Source organism: Strix uralensis, chromosome 11 (assembly GCF_047716275.1).
Source record: "Strix uralensis isolate ZFMK-TIS-50842 chromosome 11, bStrUra1, whole genome shotgun sequence".
Lineage (NCBI taxonomy): Eukaryota > Metazoa > Chordata > Aves > Strigiformes > Strigidae > Strix > Strix uralensis.
In genome coordinates this window covers 19,373,808-19,398,734 of record NC_133982.1, presented here as the reverse complement: position 1 = coordinate 19,398,734, position 24,927 = coordinate 19,373,808, and the positions used below count along the sequence as shown (strand labels likewise).

Genomic DNA, 24,927 nt, shown 5'->3' with positions numbered 1-24,927 from the left:
AGTACACCAGGGTAAAAAGATTTCCTTTTACATAAGATGTATTTGAAGCCAAATACAAATAAGTTTCCCATTATTTTGTTTTTGGACAAATACCCTTATCTTCTCTCACACCCACATCCATTGCATTTTGTTTTTATTTCCCCAAAGCATATGGAATTGATACCTCAAAAGCAAACTTCTCGGTTGCAAAACTAGCAGCAACACAGAAACGACAGTCATGTCTTCTGTTCATAGCAATAAGGTACCCTACTCTAAGGATGAGAAAGTATTCAAGATATAAGACAAGGAAGATGCACAGACAGGAAATAAAAAAAATTATCTCTGATAGTATCTTATTCAGCTTCAACCTGCAATTAAGCTTATTTCAGCTGTTTGTCTGCACTCCCCCACCCCAATATAGAAGCATTTGCTTTCAATGTACAAAGCCCCCATTGACCTCAAACGACAGCTAAATTTGATTTTGCTGAAGTACTGTACTTGTAGCTGAAAGAGCACTTTCATTCCTGCCTTTCTCCACACAACCCTTTAGAATGAAACTGCAAGTAGCGCATGTGGGAATTCAATTCTTATGCTGGGCCCAACATTCAGCAAAGCCATTTCAGGAGTTTTCTGTGCTTTGGTAAATCAAACCAATTTAAAGGTGAAACATTATGCAAGTAACTCTTGGCATGGAATGTTTAAGACTGAAAGACTAATTACCCCCCCCCCCCCCCACTTTGGACAGGATATTTCAAGGGCTAATAGAGATTCAATGTCACAATACAAGTATTAATCCTTCTAATTTTAAACAGCAGCACATTAAAACCCTACCACACTAACTTTCAAAATTCACTGTGATTGCTTTTCTGTTCAATAATTAGCTTCTAGCAGCACACAGGAACTCTAACAGCACCAGTTATTGCTAATTTTCTCATTCCCAAAAACAACCGTTGCTGAAGGGACCAGGTGCTAATGCAATCACAAACAAATTCTAACATGGACGTAAAAAAAAGAGTCTGCTCCAATTCAATAAACAAATTGTGAAAGGTGTACAAAGATGCCCAGAAGAAAAACAAGAAAAGCTGGACTGAGTTCCAGCTAAGCCAGTTTCCAAGTTCATTAACCAGTGGATCCTGCCACCAGCCAAGGCACAAGCCACTGGCATGAGGCTCCAGAACACTTAAATCTCCAAGGGGAAGTGCCAGGGATTCTTCTGAAGAGTTTTAATAAAAGCCACAGGAAGCGGAAGATCCTTCATCGGTTGCTAGTATTTGGGGAATAAAATGGAGAAGAGATAGGATCAAACTGATGCAATGCTATGAAGTCAAATGAGAAAGAAGTTGAACCAGTACAATAGCTTGCTGCATTCAGGAGGCGGCAATCACATACAATCCCCCGCACCAGCTCCAGTGCTCAGCTGGACCCTCACCCACCCAGTTAGTTCCCTGAGCCACCAAAAAAATCCCACCAGGAGAAAAGGGCCATCACACCATAGAAAGTTTTCTGACAGTTCAGTGAGCTCAATCAGTTCACACACAAAAAAAACACAAAGAGGAAAAAGCACAACACACAAGGGAAAACACTCTGGAACTGATGTGAGGGATGACATGTGACCAGGAGGGACAACACACATTTTAGCAGCCTGTAAGCTGCTGAGATGGTTGAACTGATCTATCTGAACCCTAAAGCCACAGAATGCTAAACCAGTATAAGCTTTTGCTCCCCACTCCCTCTCCCATGCTGTTTCCTCCCTCTCGGTGCTCACATGCACCAAAATCAATCAAAAGAAGTGATCAAACTTAGAAAGCCAACCACCCCATCTTTTGCCAATTAGTTTTAACATAGACTGTTTTCCGAGCTTGTGTTTGTCACGTGCTGTTTGGGCATGAAAGAGTGTCTAGCTGAGGACACGTGTGGAACCACTTGTTTCAGTAGCAGAGCAGGCTCAAAGCATTAGGAGAACCACTAGCCAAAACCAGGCATCGAAAATCTAAGGGAGCAGAGATCCAAGTGCTGGCAGTTCCTGCCACTGCACTTCAGACATGCCTCTCCCGCACACATCCACTGCTGCGTGAGGGTAAAGGCCAAGATGACACAGCACTGTGCCTCTGGGACTTTTCTTCCTCACCGCTCGGGCAGGAGTCAAACAGCCGCAAGCAGAGCAGCCATGCTCTGTCCCCATCTCAGCAAGCATGAACAGCAAGAGATCATTGAACAGATGTTTTGGGGGGAGGGAAGACCTCTCCTCACCGCAGTTCTTGGCTCAGCTTCAGATGATTTTTGTTTCAAAACTGTCCATAATTCCTCATGGGGGAAGATCCATAGTATCGCTGAGCCCAACCAATCACATAACCAGTAATGGTGGGGCTGTCACTAAACTGCAGCCTTGGAAGTGCTGTGAAAGGGGTGAGCCTGCTCCCACAGCCCCAGCCACTGCTGCACGCCCCTGCCCCTTCCTTGAGTCAGATCAGTTCATCCATCTGATGGAAAAAATGGGAATATTTATTCTGGTGGACTGGAGAGCTTGCTGATCTGACAGACAATCAACTCTAGAGAACTGACATACAGTGCAAAGGAAGTGACAAGGTTAAAAATAGGACAACCCTTTTTAGGGGCAGCTAGCCCTTGCTGAGCATCAAGTCTACTGTAAAACATATCCCAAGCACATACCCTATCCATAGTTTTAAAACTGGTCACTTGGCTTCAGTACAAAACTTGAAGCAACTTCATAGCTGAAGTAACAGCAAGGTCTTGGGATCAACACGGCTACATGTATGTTCCACTCGGTTTGAGGTGTCACAAAAAAAATGTGGAGCTTGTAAAGCTGCTACAAATACTTCTGGGCTCTGCCTGTTCCCTGCAAGCTGTGCTTGCACAACATTCATAGGGTCATTCTGTTACTCTGAATGTGTAATTGATTCATCTTACAGAAAAAAAACACAACCAAACTCCTTACAATATTTTAAGCATGTTTCCTGCTTTGCTTTACAGTATAGTTGTATAACCAGTTGTACGAGCACTAAAGAGAAAGAAGCATACTCTAAGGGACTTAAACAGCCTCCCCCCACCACAACCCCAGAACATGCACTTCATTGAAGATTATGGAATAAACGGCCTCTCTCTGTATTAGCTAAAAACTGCTAAAATTAAGCCCAAATTACCTCTGATAATTTTCTTCTCAAAAATATTTATTGCCACTAGAAGCATGGTAGCACACAGCTCTGCAGGCTAACTCCTTTTCCTACAAATTTCGTGCTTAAAGTCTACCCAGTCCTGTTACTCCTGTCATACACAGACAGCTTCATGCATCTGTAAGGCCTGCTTAGTGCTGCTGCTACAGGTCCCACCATTCCCCCCTCACCCGTGCACATCCTCAGAGAGTAAATTATTCTCTGTACCAAGCAAAAGCCACAATAAATCATACAAAAGACATTCCTGATTATAAAATGTATAGATCTGAAGCTGTAGAAACACTAAAGCAGGGTAAGTCTTTTGGACATCAGGTTCTCTGGAAAAAGAGAACCTCTCTTCCAATACTCTGCAGAGCAAGTAACAAAATATTTGTTTATCCCTTTCCCACAGAGCAGGCACTCCAATACTGGTCTTCCCCCCCTCCTTTCCTTTTAATTAAAATGTTTATACACTACTACTTTCAAACAACTGATACCCTAGCTTTATAGGCTTCAAATGTTAATCAGTAAGATCAGAGAGAGAGCAGCATTTAGCAGGATTAAACACACAAGGTTTAGGAATAATCTCTTCCCCCCTCCCAACAAGGAAAAAAAATATTCTGCACAGAAGCCAGCCTTCTCTTCATCTGTCTTCCCCAAAGAAAAAGGTCTCTTGAATTCTAGTCTTCCCCATACTTCAAGCTGTGGTAGGAAAAGTGAGCAGATCCTCACATTCAATACCCCAACTGAAGTACAGTCTCACGTTCTGCAAACACTCCTAAAATTTGTGACTGGTATGGGAAGGATCCCTCCCAAATGCTAATGCTGAGGCAGAAGAGACCACCCAAACAGCATTCTGCTTCAGCGGCAGTACCAAACCAGATGCAGTTTGAACCATATTGATGCCAGCTTTGAAAATGCTTCTCAAAGAAAAAGCATTTAGTGCAAGCTACTCCCTTCACTGTCAAAGATCAACGCACTGACAGACTTCAGCTGACACTTACCTCAAAGGATGAACCCAACTTTTAAACAAGTGATTAAAATATTCCCACCTCTATCATAATCGCCTTTATAATGAAGCAGTTCAGCACTGATTTAAGTAGCATCAGTACTAACGGTCATCTTCCGTTTGTGCTAATGAGGCAAGGAAGAATCTGCAAAAATGGTAATTTGTGCTGCTTAAGCATATAAAGCTTCATCCCAGGCACAAATAAAAGCAAGATATTAAGTTGTGTAGACAAAAATACACTTCATTTTAGAGCACGTACTGGTACGGATATCCGATACCAGCTGTATCGCTATATGAAAAGGCATGTTAGTACAAAAAACAAAAATAGGAACTGCATTCCTCTACAGGCTTATCAAAACAAATGGCAAATAAAGGCCTAAGAGCAGAGCTCTGTTCAGTCTTGCTGCAGAAGTTACCAAAGCACTGGCTGTGTTCAAGGATACCACTTCAGAATTTGCAGACACAGCTGCTCAGGTGTCCCGCTGGAAGCAGGACAGTACTCACGGTATAAAGCACTAGACTCACAAATTAATAGCAAGTTACAGAACAGTCCTGTTTTCTTTTTATTCCGTTGCTCTCTCCCAAAAGGCCCCAATTTACATTCACTGAGCAGTCATTCGTAGCTGCTTTAAGGCATTACCATGTCCCAGCAACTTGCTGTGGAGCCAAGAAGAACTGGCAGATTTGAATAGGGGCCTCAGTCATTACAGTTCAGCCCAGCTTGCTGGTTGCAGTCAGACATGTAATTTCATCTACAGCTCACCCTGACTAAAACACTACAGCTGGTTCAGATTTGCCCACATAGCTACATGTGTAGTTACACTCTGACCCAGTTTCATCAGAATGCTTTGAGTTAAAAAAGTGAATATGGTTAAGGACCAACTATGCAAGCAGATCCGTAAGGGCAGTGACCTCTTTGTTCCTTTAGCAGCAGAACACACAGCTGCTGCATTTTTCAAAACACAGGAGTTATCCAACTTCCTCAGCACCAAGAGAACCCATGCTTTCAATTCATTCCAGTGGGCCTCTGGTTTTCTTCCTGCTCACAACTAAATACAGTTTTAAGTTGCAATTTGAACTACTGAAGCAGAATTTATATGACAATATCAAAAACAAAACATTCAAACTAGTGACCAAAGACTTACATAAGATGTTCTCTCAACTCACTTGACAAGTCATCCAATATCTACTTATGTTCCAGTCTATTCCTGTTGAACAGCTTTTTATTTTTGTTTCATGCATAGACTTATTTTAGGCTAAAATCAAGCACTTATTAGACACTTCTAGCAGAAACTTTACAAAAAGACGGAAAGAGTTACAGTAGTCTTTTCTTCACTTCTAATTCTACGTAGTCAGCAAGTTTAAGTACAAGAATTAAAATATAAATAAAATCTGGACCCTCAAGAAAGCTATATTCCCTCTGCAGTGTAAATCCCAGATTTAAGATGGCAGAAAGACTGTGAAAGAATTACACTGGTGGAAAAAAGAGCCACACATTAGGGAAAGTGCAATCTCAAAAGCGGCAGACAGAAAAGAGAGTTCAGGTCTTAGGAAGAGAAGGAACATTAGCAACTTTCATAACTAATCTAAGCCACGATATCATACTACCAATGTTACATCAGGATACAACCCAGGAACACTTGGTATAGACAAAGCCTCTAGTGTTAAAGCATGTATATTGCTAACTACAGCTGTCTGCTCTTGTATTCAAGGTTATGCGAGGAACAAGAGAACATTTCACTACAATCTCTTTACTCTTAACTAGGCAAGAACAAAGACGCACAGATTCTATACTGGTATCAAGAAGATCACTGTTAATAAGGATTCAGCTTTCTATGCTTGTCTGCATACACTATTAATAGATGTTACTTTGAAACTGTAATTACTACTTGTGGCCACGCTCAACCTTTGCAAAGTACAGATTACTAGAACCAAAGATTAACTGCTGTAAAACAGGGTACCTCAGAAACTCTCATTCACCTCATGCAAATGCATCAAATTACTTGCAGTGACTACTTAAAGTCTACAAACAAAAACCAGAAGTATAAGCAAGTTTTTCTTATTTAATTTCCAAACTTTTTAGTATAGTCACCATACCAAATAAAGGGACAATTCCATGATGTTCACTACTCTACTGAAGATTAATCTTAAAAAAATAATGAGCAATGTAACAGGTACATTTTATTGACTAGTAGGAGGAATCACATTTTGTTTACGTGGGATTTCAAAGAGGCAGAGTACAGACAAAAGGAGTTTCATGAAAGTGTCAGAATTCCAGAAAACGGCCATACAGAGCTACCAGCTTTCACTATGGGATGGTGGGGGATTTGCGGGAATGACCACTACTTTATGCTGGAGCATCTGGTAACTGCTGCGGCACCTAAAAGACTAAACGCAGCACTCTAAAAAGCCTTCAACAATTTTCCTCCTATTTATCATATATTTCAATTTGAGCCTAAAGCAGCAAATGCAACTCAAAATGCCACAGGTTATCATTTTTAGTACATTTAAGTATGCACATTTGGACTTCTTTGTTGTTAAAGACTAGCACTGCAGCACCACTAGAATTAGGCCCTTGTATATGACAGTATCCAAACTTTGTGAAATTCAAAAAACCATCATTTTTTCTCTGACTTAGAAAACTTAATAGCCTCTTATTTACTTCTTATTCCACAGCAGCACAATACATTTGTAGGCAACCCCAGTTAATACCGGAAAGAAGTACAGAGATGCTTTCAGAAAGAACACAACTTGCATGTTCAAAGTTTCAGTCTCTTCAGTGATGACGATCAGAAAATTGAAGCTGACAAAGCTGCCTTTTGGGAGAGCTCAACCTGAATGCAAGTGAAAAAAACAAAACCAAACCCACACACACACCACAAAAGTCACTTCTCGGATTCAAGAGAAAAAACAGCAAACAACCCTTGGAGCTGGACACGCTTGTTTACAGCAAGACACAACAGGGACCTTCAATAAAGATAACTAGTTAAACATTAAAAGCACTGAGAGCTTACCACAGTAAGTACAGTTGTTCTGTACAAAGTAAAGACAATTTCTGAGTGAATTATAGACCGAGAAAAGTGAACATGAGAAAAGAGCATGTCACGTGTTTTGGGAAGCTGTTTTTGTACTGGTATCTCTGGAAGAGTCACGGTGAGAAGTCCAAGAGGCATATCTGAGGAATGCAGAGAGGACACTGGCCAGCTGCCCCACTCGTCATGCTGTCCTACCCAAAGCACTGTATGTCCATACACAAGCCAGAGGAGAGACCAAAGCATTTTTCTCCCAAAATGTGAGGTTGTACCTACTCAGTTTAGCCTACCCAGATCACCCAAGATTTAAGGCTAGAGGCAGACAGGCTCAGCAGGTCCATTTTTGGAAGATGGCTGTCTCTATGACAAGACTGCCACAGAAACCTGACATGAAGTTACACTTGTGATGGAACATGCAACTACTAATAAAAGAGCACACTTTTATGTAGCGCTTGCTCTGGCGTCTCTGCTCAAGAGGAATAAAAATTTAGGAGTTACACCCATTAGAAAAATCAAACCATCTCAGTAATTGCTTGTCAGCAGTCTGCTACGTCAACTCGTACAAACCACAGTTTCCATCATGTGTAGCTGAACCAGCATCAAGCTGCACTAGCTGCCGATACTGCTTGAGGAGCCCTTTTCTTTCCTCTTGAGTTTGTGCTATCTCATAGCTGTACTTTGGCATTAAGGTGCCTAAGCCAAAGACTGCAGGAATCCTCAAGTTGTTCTCTGTATTTCTACACAGCCCTATAAATGCAGAGTTTACTTGAAATCTGTCAGATTACAGAAATGCCTTCTTTTAAAATGCTCTATAAAAGAAAGCTACTCTGAAGCAGACAAGACAAGGCTACAATATATGATGCCAAAGAAAGCAGAATGAAGTCAGCCATTTCAGAAATCAGAGGTTGTGTAAAATTAGAATCAGGAGATTCTAAAATTCTCTACATTCCCTTTAGATACCAGACCAAAGTTTAACGGATGAAGGAGGGCAACTCCATAAACTATTTTTGATGCTGTATTTTAAAACGGGTTTGGCTTTACAAACTGATGAAAAATAATCTGTAAGGATTCAAACACTTACAAGATTACCCACATAATTACTGAAAGAATAGATATAGATTCAGTAATCGCTTCTTTTGAGCTTCAGTGAATAAGTAATCTTCTCTCAATACAGCATAAGTTTCACTTATTTTAAGCATATCAAACCCAGAAGAGATAAAAGCCGCTTTAACACGAGTTCCCAAAATAGACAGCTTCTTGTTAACAAAACACCTGTTGCTGAGAACTGACAGTAAGCACAAAATACATTATAATTTGTTTTTGTAAACAGCACTATGTAGAATTTTAATTAGCTTATAATGCTACAGTTCTATGTAGGCCTAATGCTAAGGGAGGTCCTGCTCTAATATCAGGGTTCCTAGCTGTTAATAAATAAAACTATCATCATCATCATTTTTGGCTAGGGCATCTTGAATTCAACTTAACTTCCAAGAACATTGTGATTATCATGCATGATGTGTTGCTCTATTTAGAATTATGCACTATGTCTAATTTAAGTGTTCAAAATTATACAATACCCTTACTGTGGTTTGATGGGGAACTCAACCTAAAGCTAAATCCTGACCAAACAAAGAGGGTATTTAAGGACAAGTGTTCAGCAGGAGAGGTATAAGTATGATGTTCCCTGTGGCAAAGCTACATTCCTCATCTTCTGCAATGTGCTTAAATTTAGCCAAGGGACTCAAAGGTGCTACTTTGTTTTAACCCTAATGCTATTCTAGGGGGTTTTGGTGTCGGGGGGTTTTTTTACCCCCTTAATTATTATTTCAGTCACTGGGGAAGCCAGGTTACACGATCCCAAAAAAGTTACTGGATGTCTAAGTGCTAAAAACCTATCACCCTGCACAAAGCATATGAAAATATCATACAGTTGATCAGCAGCCACCATGTTGGGAAACTGATATTTATCCATCACTGTTACATACTGTGAAGTTTCACTGAAGATATGAATATACCAACTGGTCACACCATAAAGTTTTGCATCTTTTCTTAGTTTCCTCTCAACTGTCACCTTACACGGCGTGAAACACTGCAACATGTAAACGTCCAAATGCAATCAATATATATGCATCCAATATATATTTATATGCAACCACTGCAATGGTTTCATGATACAGGTGTTTTGGGGCTTTAGATACTTCTGCTGCAGTGTTGCTGGGCCAGGAACTGATCTGGAGACTTCACTCTTCAAAAGTTTGGATTGGTTCTTGTATCTGGTTTATGGTGCAGCTCTACAGCTCTGTGCCAGAAGACTCAAGGTTAACAGTGCACTGCAGGAGGAAGGTGAAACTACCTAGTTCATATCAGAACTGAACTCTAAGGCACAGCCTCACTCACAGTATACGCCAAGGAAAAACGCATGCATCTCAAGAGGTCAGAGTGAAAATTAAGTAAGAGTTGCCTTGTCTCAGCTTTATCTATTAATCTGACATTGTCTTGGGTAGTTAAGGGGCTAAGAAGTGATCAGAAATTTGCAGTGAGACACTCTCCCCTTCCTGAAGGTTTCCAAAACTACACCACTTGATCAGATGGAGAGGTCATTACACTGTTTAGGAAAAGCTTAAAAACTATTGAAAGAAACTTGATTGAGGACAACTGGCATTTTTTCCCACTGCCATAATGGAACAGAAACTAGGGTTTTTTTATACTTCTTTCCTAAACCCATACAGAACAGACTGCACGTATTTTAGTTTCTCAACTGACAAGAAAGCCAAAGCTGACAGCTTTTGAGTAGAAGTCTGTATTGCAAACATTGTGCTTTAATCACCAGGACATCCTTTTTACCTAGTAATACTCCAGGTACAACTCCGTAAACTGCCTTTCTGATGACCAAATCTGCTATTCATTCTGTTTTCAGACAAGATTCAGTTATATGAGCATGCATTTCTAGTACAATGTCTGCCCCCCCCCCCCCCCCACTGTCCAGAACACTTAGATCAGCAAGTTGAGAGCACAATAGCCTAAAAATAGCATGGCTGGATGCCACTGTCTCCCCATTTATTACGATGGTACCTTTGTACAGAGTTCTTTCCACAATTCTACACAGAAAAATACAGCCATAAATGGTTTTAAGGGAGGGACTTATATCCAAAAGGGCCAAGTTGTTAAGTAGTGCCATGGGATTCCCCCTTTTTCCTCAAGCCACATAAACAGAAATTTGCATTTTTAGAAGCATTTTGAACAATAACTCTTTAAGTACATCTAACTTGTCTTTTTATCCTCTTGCCATAGTGATTGTATTCTGCCAGAGAACAGATTGACACATGACAGAGTGACAGCACTTTCTAGAGAAAGGAAAATTCATGATATAAAGGAGAAGACAAACATAGAATATGCAAGCCAGATCTCTTCAATTATTTTGCTTTGCGTATTAAAGCCTTCATCACACTTCAGAATGGATGAAGAGGGAACAAAATCTGCTCAGAAGATATTGAGCCTCAATTATCAGCAATGTGTGTCTTTCTATCATGATGCTCATTCTCTTCCATTCAAACACCGGCCAATGGGTTTTTTACCAAGAAACAATGGCAAAAGAGCACAATATATTCTCTTTTATTATGGTATAAGGTCAGAAACAAGAGGGAGGTCAGCAAGACCAACACCCTTCAGCTTGGCCTAAAGATGCATTCACAGGCACCGCAGCTTCAGCTGCTGCATTACAGGAGGCTAATTCCACAAGTACCACATCCTTGCTATGGCTTGAAACACAAAAGCCCAATGCTCTAACACTGTCTCCCAGAAGTCTCTTCTGTCTTGCACTCCTTTTGTGAAGACTAAAAACCCCTCACTACTGTTGAAGGATATTTGTATCCCTTACATTAAAAATCAGTAATTTAAAACCATAAACCTGGGTTTCAAGAGAAGACTGTCCCATTTTAACAACTAACTTGATGCTGATTAAGTAAACTCAGCAACATTGCAATGCGCATTTTACACTGTATATGCCACCCTGTGTAAGTTCACCAGATAGAGCTATCAAGTCATACAAAGAAGTTTCAATAAATTCTTCATCTCACGCCTTGACAGTCTGAGAAATTAAGGTGTCAGAACTGCAGCAAGGACAGAGGTATTCCTCAGCAAAGCAGGCTGATATTTCCAGCATTCTGACTGTTCAGTGAGGGATCTGAGGTAGAAGACAGAAGGATAAGTAGGTAGCAACTAATCAGGGATTTATTTATATAAAGAATGACTAGGTATAAACTTAAGACCATGGGTCACAGTCACATTATGACTCTGCAGAATAACAAGCTAATTCTTGCAGTAAGAGAGACCATAGGTAACAGTCAAAAGTTTCACAGACACCAAATTAGAGAAAAGCAAATGCAGTAAGGCAAAACAAATAGCTGACCAGAGTGTGAAATTAGATTTTTTTGTTGTTGTTTTCAAAAAAAAAAAATATTTTAAAGCCAGTCAGTTACTCCACTGCTATGCACAGGAGTTTTAAGTCACAGTGAAAGCACTAAGTCAAGTTTGACTAGATTATTAGGAAGACAAAAAAATTCATGCACGGCTGCCAGGCTGGCCCACAACAAATCAAATACTCCTTGATCTCAGCACTGGTCTCAGCCCCTGCGTAGTTTGTCACACTCAGCTGACAACTTGTTTGTTATGTAACTAATAATACACTTACCTTGACCTATTGTTAAAATGCTGCCTTCCTCCTCTCCCAGGATACTTTAAACAAACCCCATGAAAATACGCTGATATTCAAAACAATCCTATTGAGCAATTCTAAAGTCTCTTCCCTAAAAAATGTTCCAGGTAAGTCCTTCCATATTGCCAGAATTACTTTTTTTTCTTTTTTGCAAGTTAGTAATCAAATGGTTTTGGTATCGCAGAACACTACAATAATTACTCTTCTAAATACTTTTCACCAGGACAATAACACTTGTTTCATAACTAATTCTAATTAATACCTACAAAATCACTTTATTCAAGGACTTAACACCAATACTCAACAGTACATCATACAAGCATGATATTTAGATTGCATAATTCCAACATAAGAAGTCTGGTGAAGTTCACTTAGAAAACTCTCCTATATCAGCAACAAAAGCTACCTTGTAAGCTTCTTACTTGATTCTGAAGGAGCCAGGCAGGAAGAACAATCTCCAAACATTTCAGTTTAACACTCAAAACACAGCCGCTTCTTTTGCCCCTACGTCGATAAAGGTGCAGATTCCGACGCAAGGTCATTCTGTTGCGCAGAAAACATTCTGCTATATGATAACATTACACTGCATTAAGGTCTTGAGTCTACATATGATTTTAGAAAAACATCTGAAATTCGTACAGGGGGTAGCAGAGCAACAATTTTATCCTTCTTTGCAGTTTCGTTATCTCCCCTGACACCCACCCTCAAAAACAGCATGATCAACAACTCATTAAATGTTTTCGTCTGATAATCTACCTCAAAGATAGCCTTTTATATAAAAAGGCATGAATATGTCCAATTTAGGCACAGAAATGCTACATTTTTGCCTGCAGAATTGGTGGTTCTCTCTTCTCGCCTCTCACCTCCTAACACAATTTAAAACCTTAAGTGGAAAGTATCTGCCTTCCCCATGCAATATTCTGTTTTCATCAGCCCAATTATATTCAGTGGCACACATGCAAAAATTGTCTAGCCTCCTACCTTGTTCAAGCTAACGGTGAAAACTTTAGTCCTTGTTTAAAAAAAACACATCCAAAGCATAGCGTTTAGACAAGCTGAAAGCACCTCACTTCTGCCCTCAAAAACACTGGTATTAAGCTCCCACTACAATTTGATTATTAAGTTTATATTTGTTTCCCTAATCCTTCACATAGATAAAAATGCATTAGCATCATGAATCACAGGACACACCAGTGCAGTGTTGTCTTAAACCCTGGGCTAGTTAAACTGTTCAGGTGGTTGCCGGGGCCTGCCAAGTCAGCCACACTGTTTATAGTTTAGTTCTCCAGATACAGGATTATTATGTTTCAGACTGACAAATACCATATCCTTAAGGTTAGAGTCCTGCAATACAAATACACCCTGACAGGGCAGAATGGCCGAGCAGGGGTGTCTTCAGCGTGGAGACGGTTTTGGCTTCTGCAAGATTGTTGAACCATTAAGTTAAAGGAAGAGCTGTGCGTTTAATAAAACTGCTGCTTAGAAAGGAGCTATTTTTAGGAAATACTCAAATGCAAGTGTTCAATTGTCTAAGTAATACTCAAAAGATTGTCTTAAGCTCATCTAAATGGAGCAGAAGATAGATCAAGTTAGAATTCAACTCAGTTTATTTCTTAAGGCATAATTTGATAGCCAAAAACGTTACTTTTCAAATGCAAAAACTTCAGTTTCTGTCAACAACTGGAGAACAAGCAAGAAAACACAACTTGATCAAGAAGAAACAATTTTTGCACTGTCAAAGCTTTGTTTTTGCTAATCTCTATTTAGCTCAAAAGCCCTATAAACACAGTTGGAAGAAGAAATCTCTTAAAAATATATCACCCCACCCCTTCAATTAAGGGCTGAGAAGCTTATGACACATCTGAGACGTCCAACAAGAACAGGGAAGAAGGACTTAATGTTCCTGATATTTCTAAAGGTAAAAAAAATAAGCAGGTTTAAAAATCCCCAACGTTTCATGCCACTGTTAAATGGATTTTAAAGCAAGAACAGATCCAAGCTATTTTTATTCCTTTGTAGGTCATGTGTAATTAACTGCTTATTTTCACAAAACCTTATTACAGTGTAAACATTACTGGCCAGATCATCTGCCCCACCCAGACTGAGTTCCACACCACAGGAGGCCAACTATCTCCTTGAGGAGTGAGAGGCCTGTCCCTCCAGTATCAATCTTCCCTGCAACAGCATGGCTGTAATGATCAACGGCTCCCGAGCTCACCCCTTCACCACATCCTTCCCAGAAACTAGTTAACAGCCTAACACCATGTCTAAAACTATGGGCAGATGTCCCTTTTTGGATATAGCTGAAATTCTCTAAGATTACATTATTCCTCTCCCTCACTCCCTTCTGCCTTGGGCACACAGCAATTAGCAGAAATGATCCCTAAACCACTTGGGAAATAGAGGGAGGAAGAGGAGGGGAAAACAGCCAGTTGAGTTGGCTCAAGCCACTAATTTAAAACAATTTAAACTAGCCTAGCTGACTTTGCCTCCAGTGCTCACACGACCCACTCTGCTGGAAGAGCGGCAGGAGGCCCCTGTGCGTAGCAGAGGGCACTCAACAAGCAGGGATCTGAAGCCCACGTCACTGTTTGCAGGAGGAACAACGTCTGTCCTCCCTAAGGCTCTGGGCATGTTTTACAGAGAACATCCCATGAGGCGTGCAGCCTTCTCTAAGTGGTATTAAACAGAACCAGAGCGCAGAGTTACCATCCCAGCACATGGTGGGCCACCCACTTCACGACACTGGGAAGCGCCACCAGCAGTCTGTAGAGCACACATCCCTTTTGCCTCATAAACAGGGGGCATAAAATTTGGCCCTGCGTTTTGTACACAGGTTTACAATCACTTTTAAGAATCTCTTATTCACATCAGAGATGTATATTCCATCCTGGCACAAGAAGCAGACACATAAAACCCACAGCACACAACACATTCACAGTGTTTAAGATCTGCAGATGGAGCATGTGCAGGAGAAGGTTTTATGAACAAGAAGTGCTGGAACAACCAATCATCGTGCAGGGACAACATAGGTCCTGCCAGCGACGGCTTTGAATGCAGGCAAGAAACATTTGCTGTAGCCTGAATACAGAAGTTGTACAGCTGTGCCAGCAAAGTGGTATGTTTATCCTTTAGGGCAGATTTGCTTTCTACAAACAGCCTGCATTAGAATTGTATACATGTGGTGAGAGAGTTGAGCATTTCACTCCTGTGTTGAATAAATCAGGAAAATTGGTCCCAGATAATACATCTTTCCTAACTAAGTTGGGGGGCAGAGGGGACCTGAGAAGAATGGCTACCCAGTCATCAAGCAGTATGAACCAAGTTGCCTCATATATTCAGCTTTCTTCCTGTCCTAAGCAAAACCAGCTCTTGGCTAAACGTAGTATTTAACAGCATAAAAATACTCAAGTTTGCTTCCTTTTGTTTAAGCAAGTCTGATACACATACCCATAAATGTCTAGAAATTATAGCAAATTATACTATTCTTCTTGTCCTCACCTCAGACATCTGATCTAGCCTGGCATCACTTGTAAGTTAAGAAATGAATCAAAACCCAGGTATTTAAACACTTACATATTCCAGTCTTAAATATTTCCCCGATACATGAGATCTGGCCCATCTCTCAGCTAAAAGACTATATATAGTCAATGCTCATTCAAAAGTAGCATTTCCAGGGTTTAAATACAATCTAGAACATTAAAAAATGCTATAAACAGATAAAAACAGACAGCAAGAGTGAATTAGTAATTCAGACCTATAAGCCACTGGAGCATGGCAAGATGCCAGTGTGTCAAGACACTGACTTATATATAAGTAATCCATACCCAGCATTTTGGGAAAAAACAAAATGGCTCAAAGTAAAACTGAAAGAATGAGGTATACTTTAATCATCACACTTGTTTATGTTCAGTAAAGGTCTAAGCAATTGCCTTGCACTGTCATTTGGAAGATTGTTGCTCAATTTCCACATCCATTCTTCTATCATCTTGACTAATCATACAAAACCTATCAAACTCAGGCTCAACAAGTATTAGAGCCATGAGTATTTCTTTCCAATTCCCAGGAGCAGCTGTATACAGACACAAGTGTTTTTATAAAAAACAGGAAATATTTAGGGAAGTAAGAAAATATATTCACCATTCTGAAAGCATTGTTCTGTATGGGGCCTCATCTAACATACTTGTCAAAGATACAGAAAGGATGACAATTAAAAGAAGGTCTTCATTCTCATTAGAAACTCCCTGCTTCCTGACTTTCCACTTCCTGCTCTCTTCCCTCTCACCCTATCCCATGCCACCCATGGCAAATCGTACTTTTCCTGTTCCTGAAGACCTTTCAGATGCAGAAAGTGTGACTAAAAATACCATATATGATAAGCCTGGTACAGAAACTGAGAATAATCTTCCCTCAAAGAAAACACCTGCTATCATCACACAATACAGGATTCAAAGAGATTCTGACCAATTCCATAGAAAAAAAAAATCACCCCCCCACACCCCCGCTTTTTTTTTTTGGCTGCAACACAGGGCAATAACACTTAATTCTCCTGCCTGTGTTTGTAATCAGAGCTCTGACAGACCCAGATACTCTGCAAAACTGATTAAAAAAGAAGAGAAAAATTGCAATGTTTTACATAATTTTCACATATCTTTGTTCTAAATGCTAAAGACCTGTGAGACATACAGCTCATCAAGAACAAATATACAGACAACAGCACAGCAGACTTCAGTGATACAACAAAAGACAATTTAAGACAAATGACTTAGAGCAAATGCTATCACTGAATAATCCCACAGCAGCTGTCATAATTAGTTAGCTCAAATCTCATCAGAATCAGAGAAGTTAGAGTTAAATGCTAGCTCTCTTCCTGTAACATTGTGTAACTCCAAAACAGCAGCATTATCCTCGCTATTTTAGAATTAACATTTCTCCACAAAATAAAATGGAACGACTCGATCCTTCCACGCAAAAAAACCCGGTGCAAGCCAACAGATGACAAAAGAAACTCGGTCAAGTTTGAGCCTCTCAACACCTTATTTCCTGTCTAAAGAGCCCTTTTGTTCTGCTTCCCTGCATAAATGTTAATATTCTGCCATCATTAGAAAACGAAACAATGAAAAAAAGCCCCACGCACATGAACTCCACTGCCCCAGAGGGCGAAATAACGCCACACGACGCGATTAGAACCGGAAAATTCCTACCAACAAAATCTCCACAATTTTCTGTTTGCTTCACCCCAGATTAACTTCACTTGAAGCTGTACTTCGGCGCAACCTAGCCTGGATGCGGAGCCCCACCTCCCCCGCCCCTATTGGTCGAGGCGGGGGTGCCCCTCCCCGCCAGCCAGACTCCGCTCCCCGATTGGCGGAGCGGCATATCCATTATTTAAAGAACTTTTCCTTGCTAGCAGGTTAGGCTGGCCAGGTTAGAACACCCTGGGCAAGCTGGTTCTTAAAGGGACAGGACCCCGCTCCCGGCTGTGACAAACTACAACCCTGGGCGACGCGCCGCCCCGAGCGAGCTCCAGCGAGCGCCCCGGCGAGCGGCAGCGGGCGGCCAGCCCAGCGGCGGCCCCTCCGCGCCTCCCGCCGAGCCTCCGGCCAGCACCGGTCCCCGGGGCACCTACCCCCACCCAGCAGGCTGCTCTCACGCCGGATGGGTTGAGGGTGGAGGAGAGCATCGAGCGGGCTGGAGACACTTCTCCCGCTGCAGTGACACTACTGTCGCCTGCTCTACTTACAGGATAAAATTAGATGTGGGTTTTGAGCCCATCCACTCTTCAAGAGTGACTGGAGTTACCCTGGGAAGCCGGGCACACTATATAAATTAGTAACTCCGGCTAAAAATACGTTGGGTTGCCAGTTCCAAAGACTTCTACCAATTTAAAGCATGAGTCAGCAGAAGAGGAGCTCCGCAGGAAGTGACTGTCTCCATCTCACAAGGTACCATGGCTTCTGCCAGAAACTTTTCATGCTTATTCAGGCTTCACTTGACTGAACAAATGTGCAAGACACTGTTCACGTTCTGACAATCAACAGCGTTTCTCACAGCACAGCCTCCTCTTAACACTGGACAAAATCCTGTCGTTTAGATTAAAAGTGTTTCTTTTTCCTCAGTGTAAACACTGATACAGTTCCCTACCCATCTATCAAGGGAAGAGCCTGGAACATGCAAGAAGAATAAAAACAAAACAAGGCTTAATAAATATTTCACAAGTGCAGATATGACACCTTGTTTGAGAAAACCCTTGCCCCATTCCAAACAAGCAACACCGCAAAGATCCGGGACACAGTCAGCGTTCCCTCCTGCACCCACAAGTATCATCATAGTTACACAAGACTTACCTGGTTAGCAAGGTTGCCTTATAGAAAACATTTTCATGTGTTAGTGTAAAATATTAAGCTAGAGAAAGATAGAGCACTTGTCAGCACATTCGGGTTGTTTCTGGACTGTTGCAGGGGCAAAGAGGAAACACTCCTCCTTATTTCTGGTTCTTACCCCTGTCCCTCCAGCCAGCGCTGGAGCAGCCTGCCTTCCCTTACTTCATTGACCGCCCGTACCGCAAAATGGGAGAGTTTTAACTTCCCTAGTGCAGATTAATCAAGCCTAAGATAGTTTAGCATACTGCTTTACTGCAAATACCACCCAACATCAGGAAAGTATTTACAGGCAAGTACTCCCTTGCGCTATGATATATACACCAAAAGAGCACAAAACAAACCTTCAGGAAGGACATTTAATTCCTCTAAAACAGTCAAACAGCACATTTTGTGTTACCTTCTATTTTAGAGCCATCGATCATACCACAAATCCAAATATGACTGAAAAGCACCAATTCCTACAGTTATAAGTAGGAAACCCTACAAGAAGGGAATTAACAAGATTTACATAACTTCCCCTACAGAACCTAAAATATAAGTTGAAAAAAACCAGACCTTAACCCTTGCACCTGAATTCAGTGCCCTGCAAGAGTCAGTACTGCTAGAAGCTATTTGGGCCATACTTACACGACACTTTTTTGACCAAACGTTATCTAAGCAATCAAAACCAAGAACACAGTTCATGCAAATAAAATATACCAGTAAAGCGTCCTCTAAGTATCTCAGTAACCAATCTTGGAAAGCGTCAATTTAGAGCATATTAACTTTAGGCCCCTAAAAACAACAGCAGAAGATCTTACCAACCAAACTGTACAGTGCTAGAAGAGGACATGGCAACCCTAAAGTGAGTGTAATTGTTTGGGTACTTTCAGAAGGGGAGAAAAAACCCCAAACACATTGTCCCAAAACTCTCCAGCTCTATATGCTACCACAGAAGTCTAGCCACCTCGCAACTGCAACAGTGATGAAACATATTTTTTATCATTAAACATCCCACACTTCAGCTCATGCTTCTGTTACGCAGGCAACTAGCAGCTCCTTATCACTACAAGGGAAAAGTTTCACCCCTTTTTCTCCCCACCTTTCCCCTGCCAGTCACGCAGTCTGGCCACCTCCCTCAGCCCAGCTCTGGTGCTCATCAGACCCTTCCATCTGCCTCTGAGTCACTGACCTGGCAGAAGTTTGGCCAGCTTCTGATAAGCAAGAGCATGGCTTACCCAGAGCATAAGGGGAATGGCAAAGCAGATTCTCCTCCATTCAGCACTAACCTCCTAGATTTGCTTACCTCATTTCATTTAAAAACAAATAAAACTCACAAAACACAAAACTATCACACTAAGAATGCCCCAAGAGTAATTTGCCATCCTCACAGAAGTAAAAATCAAAAAAATATGTATCTGTGAAGTGGGGTATCCAAAGTAGGTTCACAGTTGACCCTATCTCACTGAACTAGAAACCATGGGTAAACACATCTGTATCTAGATGTTGGGAATCCAGACATTAAAAAATTGCTATTCAAGTTATCCCGTGCTGAAGGAGGCCTAGTGAAACTAGACATTGAAAAGCCTAATTTATAAGCACAGTTTCTGCACATAAGCCACCTATTTTCCCTGTAAATACACACACATTTTGGCAAAAATGCAGAGGCACCATTTTAAGGTCCAGGCTCAAGTTATGCCTTTGCTACTCTTACAATATCTGTAGCAATGCAGAAAAAACGAAAATAGCAGATTGCAGCTGCAAGTACATTAAGCAGGGAAGCTTTGACAGCAGTGTAAAAAAGATTTAGTCTGCTGCCACTGAACTCTGCACTGAGGACAGTAACAAGAGAAAGCACCTGACTCTCATTTGACTATTGTAATCGTGGAACCGCTAAAAGGCCATTTGTTCTGTAATCTTACACATACAGAAGACAGCAAGTTTGGAGGACTTGACAGCTCAAGAGATCAAGAACAGCGCCTTTCATCTTTAAGTCACCAGTTCAAACAGAGACCAGAATAGTAGTGATCAAAAGCCACATGTGATGGCTGTTCGGGGATTAGATGAAGAGATGGTTACTCACTGTCCAGTTCCCAACAGATCAGGGTGAACCACAAGAGCTCTCTTCACAATTTTGCACCTGTTTTTCAGTCTGGAATACATTTACCTCCTGGATTCTGTACACGTTAATAAGTAGCAAAGCAACTGAACTGCTGCATACACATACTGAACTTGCATTGTAGAAAAGGACTTTACCCTCTGGTTGTCAATTATGTCAGCACTACAGCATGTGCTGAATGTTTTATTTATTATTTTTAAACAATTATAGCTCTTTTAGCTTTTTTATTATTAGAGACAGCTTTAAAACTAATATTTAGCTTTTCCATTCCTTTTACACCCTCAGATGCTGCTACCCTGTTTATAAACAATAGTTATCATAAACTTGCTGTATAAGGTATTTTTGGAAATATATCAATTTTAAAAGCACATTAGTAGAGGAATTTAAGAACTCTGGAACTTGAAAAATTATTTTGAGACATTAGTAGTAATTTTTTAACAAACCTAAACAACAAACTTCATGAGGGCCATGTCTACATAAGGACGGGGGAAAAAGATGCCCTGTGTGATGCAAGAAACATTCCTTTTCATATTCTTACACATTCTTCAATACATCAGTGTGCAGTTTCTAGAAAGTCAATTAGCAATAGCTCCTTTCCAACCTGACTTTAGTTTTAAAAGTCTGCAGAAGTACCTGGAATTTCCAGGCTGGACAGGCAAGACGAAAACAAGTTCAGAGTATATGTTGACTGAAGGTTCTGGAGCACAGGTTCACTGTCCTGCTACAAACACCACTAGCAAAAACAATCTTCTACACAACCCCAGCAGTAGTTCTTCGTAGCATGTTACGTTCTGAGAATGAAGTTGCTGATGAAAAGCTGAGATTCTAGAAACTTCAGTATCCTTAGGAGTAACTACGGAGGCCCTCGCATACAAAGATTTCAACTTGCTATTCCAGGTGCCTAAAGAGAACAACATACCAGACTGATGAGATTCCAGTAATCTTGAAGAACTTTGTGATTTCTCTTGCTGCTTTCAATCCAAGATGTACTACCGCACCGCAATACCAAATCTGGAAACAACAAAGAGGTGCATGTGGTAAATACTGGGTCTTCATCAGAGGGGACGGGTTAGTTGTCTGGACAGCAGTACAGATGCACCAAACGCGTTGCCCTGGAAGTTTTAGCAGCTATCTCAAACCACCCAAAGCTTCGCTACCCTGAGAACTTAGTAAAGTTCATCCACATGTTAAATTCCAACTGCTTCCTTCTATGCATAGAGGAAGCCATTAAGAAAATCACTCCCCCTGCCCCCCCTCCATTATCTCCTGGCCTGTAAAGCTGCACATCAGTAATAGGTCTCAATCACTCTCAGCAGCTGCCACGTTGTTTTGGTTTTGGGCAGGGGGTTTTATGTTGGGTTTTTTGTGGGGGGTTTTTTGTGTTGTTTGGTTGTTGGTTTTTGTTTTTTTTTTAAATCAGGACATGGAATTGTATCTTGTACAGCTGCATCACCAAGGCCTCTAGTGATAGATGGCCACATCACTCGCTTCAGTCAGAGTCCTTGAGAAAGGATCAAGACATTTTAAAAGACTTTTCCTTGACATCAGATATCTCTCGGGTGAAAAAAAGTATACTACAGTTTACACTGAAGTCAGCATGCTCCAAGTACATTTATATGTAATCTATAATACCCTTTGTAGCTTAAATCAAGTATCCTGAATGCAAGTCATAGCCCATTCAGTATTTTTTTAAAAATATAAAATAGCTGCATAGCTATTAGCTGCCAAGAAAATGGAGCCAGAAGTTTGTATACTTACAATTCTCTCAGAAATCAGACTGATTAATATAGCTGTTAGAAAAGGACACACTTTCACAGAAACAGGGATTACCTTTATCTGTAACCATAGCAACTTTTCAGTAGTTTGTGTTAATGCTACTCTCCTTCTGATAACTTGCCACTATCTCTTCCAAGCTATTTGTGTAAGGTTTTGAATGTGCCATCTGAGACCATAAAATAACAAGAAGTTGAAATGTAAACTTACATTCTTAGATCACACTCTTAAAAGTATATTATGTAACCTACAATGTTGTTCATTTTTGCCATAAATTCATGATTAGTCGAGAAGTAAATTTATTTTAATCTGTTATTATTTTCACATGATTCATAGTTTTGTTAAGACAAAAAATATTTTAAGAGGTATTCTATGAAATACATACAGGAGAGAGTTTCTTCAGTAGTGAAGAATTTATTCTCCTCTATCCAGAAAGTAGTAAACCCAAGGAATTATGCCACTGATATGTCACAGACTTTGATATTCAGTATCATAAGGAACAAAAATCCTCCCAAAACACACCTGATGACAGATCAGAAAAGAGCCAGTCCCCTTGTTCTAGGTGAGGTGATAATTAATATAAGGAACAGGTGTAGGTACCTCAGCACTAGATAAACAAAGCAGGCAGAATTCGAAGAGCAAAGCTATAAAAGTTAAAGGAGAGACAGGAAAGAGACTAAGGAAGGAATTGACATATTTGCTTCCTCAATTGTTGAGTTACCAGCATCCACAGTTCAGAAGAGGATTAGCACTCTGTGAAAGAAGTTATTTAACATGACATCAGACAAACAAAATCATTTGCTTGGAAGCAGGAGGAAGAGGATAGTTTCTTCTTTATTTTTTTTTTTTCCCCTAAAGTTCATAGGGCAGCTGCACCCTTCTCTCTTCAGTGTACACAGACAGTTTGGCACAGTTAAGATGCAAGCATAGATCCTCAGAAGAATGAAAGAAACTCAGCACACTCTTTACTGCCCGTAACTTATGCAATGCCATCTATTATAGGACAAGTCTGGACAAACACCCAGGGAATGGACTTCGCATCACAACAGCACACTTCAAGTCAGTCCACACATGGGGAGAAGCAACCACTGTCGGTTCTGCTGAATGCCTCCATATTACATCAGCACATTTGGTGGAAGCTTCTGTATTTCGTTGTTGTTGTTGTTGCAGCCATTGTTATTAGCAGTAAGATAATTAGCGCTTTTTATTTTTTAAGATTCCCCCATCCTAACATCCTGTGGAAACAAGAGTGGATGCTCACACCCCTCACCTATCACTTCAGGCTTTTTGCAGAGCCTAGGAGGTAAGTTTGGTTAAATACCGCAGGGTTCCTCGCTGAACACAAGAGCAACAACAAAAAGAACTTTTCGTACAATAAAACACGAAAGGACGACAGCCTGTGTAGGCTTAAACCCTTGGTTTAATTGGAAGGGTGCCACAACGCAAACTGCATGTTGCTTCCTGAACACTCCTGTCCCCCAACCAGCCACAACGGTTGCACTAAACTTCTCCGAGGAGCCGAGAGGCACCACCGACTGCAGCAGCCACCCCCAGCCCCGGCCCGGGGGAAGGCCCCGATACGGCGGCGACGGGGAAGCCCTCCCACTGACAGGGCACCAACGCTACTTCAAGTCCAATCCCCGCCGGCAGCCGGGAGACCCGCCGGCCGGGCAGGCCGACCCCGCCGCACCACCGGCTCTCCGCCTCCCCCCCGCCCCTCGGCCTCTCCCAGCCAAACTAAAATAACTCCGGGGCCGGGGAGGGAGGGGAGCGGCGGCGGGGGCCGGGCGCCCGCCCGGCGCAGGGCTGGCGGCGCGCCGCGGGCCGGCCAGGCTGCCTCTCCCCTTCCACCAAGGACACGAGTACAAACACCTCTGCCCCGGCATGGCTCCTGCGCACGCAGCGAGGAGCTGCCCGGCGGGGGGGTGGGGGGGGAAGGAGGAAGGAACGACCAAAAAAGGGAGAAAAACAGCCCCGGGGCCCTGGGCCCGGCCCGGCCCCGCCGCCGCCCCGCAGCCCCGGGCCTGCCCTGTGCGGGGGTCGGGGGAGCAAAGAGCGTTGGGCGCGGGGGGGGGTGGACACGACCCTCCCCTCAGCACCCCCACCACCACTCCCCAGGGACGACCGGGTGGCCGCCGCCCCACCTGTCCCGCCGCGGAAAGAGGCCGCCGGCCCCCAACCCGCCCGTCCGCCGGTGCCCGGCCCAGCCGCGCTGCCCTCACCTGCCTCCGGGCCCGCCGCGTCCCGCCGCCGCCCGCCCGGCCCCGCCTGGCCCCGCTCGCTCCTCACCAAACTTTTTTTTCCCTTTCTCCGTGTTTCGTTGCCCTCAGAGTGACGCGGGCGGGCGCTGATTGGCGGAGCCGAGGAAGGGAGGCCGCGAGGAGGAGGAGGCGGTGCTATAGCCCGCGACTAATTATTACAAGGAGACGGCGGCGACGTGAACCACAGAATGCTATTTAAAGGGACAGCGGCCCGTCCCGTGTTTCCCCCCCGCCCCTCGCGAATGACCTGAGGCGAACGTAGGGGTGGGAGCGGGGCACCGGGCGGCGGCCGCCAGCACCGGGCAGGCTGAGCGGGTGAGGGGCCCGGCCGGCGCTGGGGGACCGCTCCCCTCAGGCTGGTGGCCGTTGGGGGGCAGGCAGTGAGGAGATCGCCCCCTCGCACCGCGCGGCCTCTCGGCACGTCGTCGTCCACCCTCCTCCCCGCCCCACATAAATTCATTTTGCTGCAGAAAATCCTGTGTGGCTGCCTACTGCCATCCCCCTCTGC

At 42.4% G+C, this 24,927-nt stretch overlaps 1 protein-coding gene across 8 annotated transcripts in view; it reads right to left on the bottom strand.

Moving 5' to 3' along the window:
- Positions 1 to 24,476, bottom strand: part of ZFAND6 (zinc finger AN1-type containing 6) — a 38,269-nt gene extending 13,793 nt beyond the window's left edge. Inside the window, exons 1-2 of one of the 8 annotated variants that reach the window (XM_074881084.1) lie at positions 24,381 to 24,470; positions 21,305 to 21,396 (exon numbers count right to left, since the gene is read on the bottom strand). Coding sequence is in view for 3 of the 8 variants with exons in the window: in XM_074881081.1 (XP_074737182.1) it covers positions 12,413 to 12,483 (71 nt within the window). In the remaining 5 variants the exon portion in view is untranslated. Of the gene's footprint in view, positions 1 to 7,172; positions 7,195 to 12,310; positions 12,518 to 17,041; positions 17,062 to 17,108; positions 17,181 to 21,304; positions 21,397 to 24,380 lie in introns of those variants that run through there. The other 7 variants (XM_074881086.1, XM_074881089.1, XM_074881083.1 and 4 more) reach the window with 7 other exon arrangements.
- Positions 24,477 to 24,927: the final 451 nt, after the last annotated feature.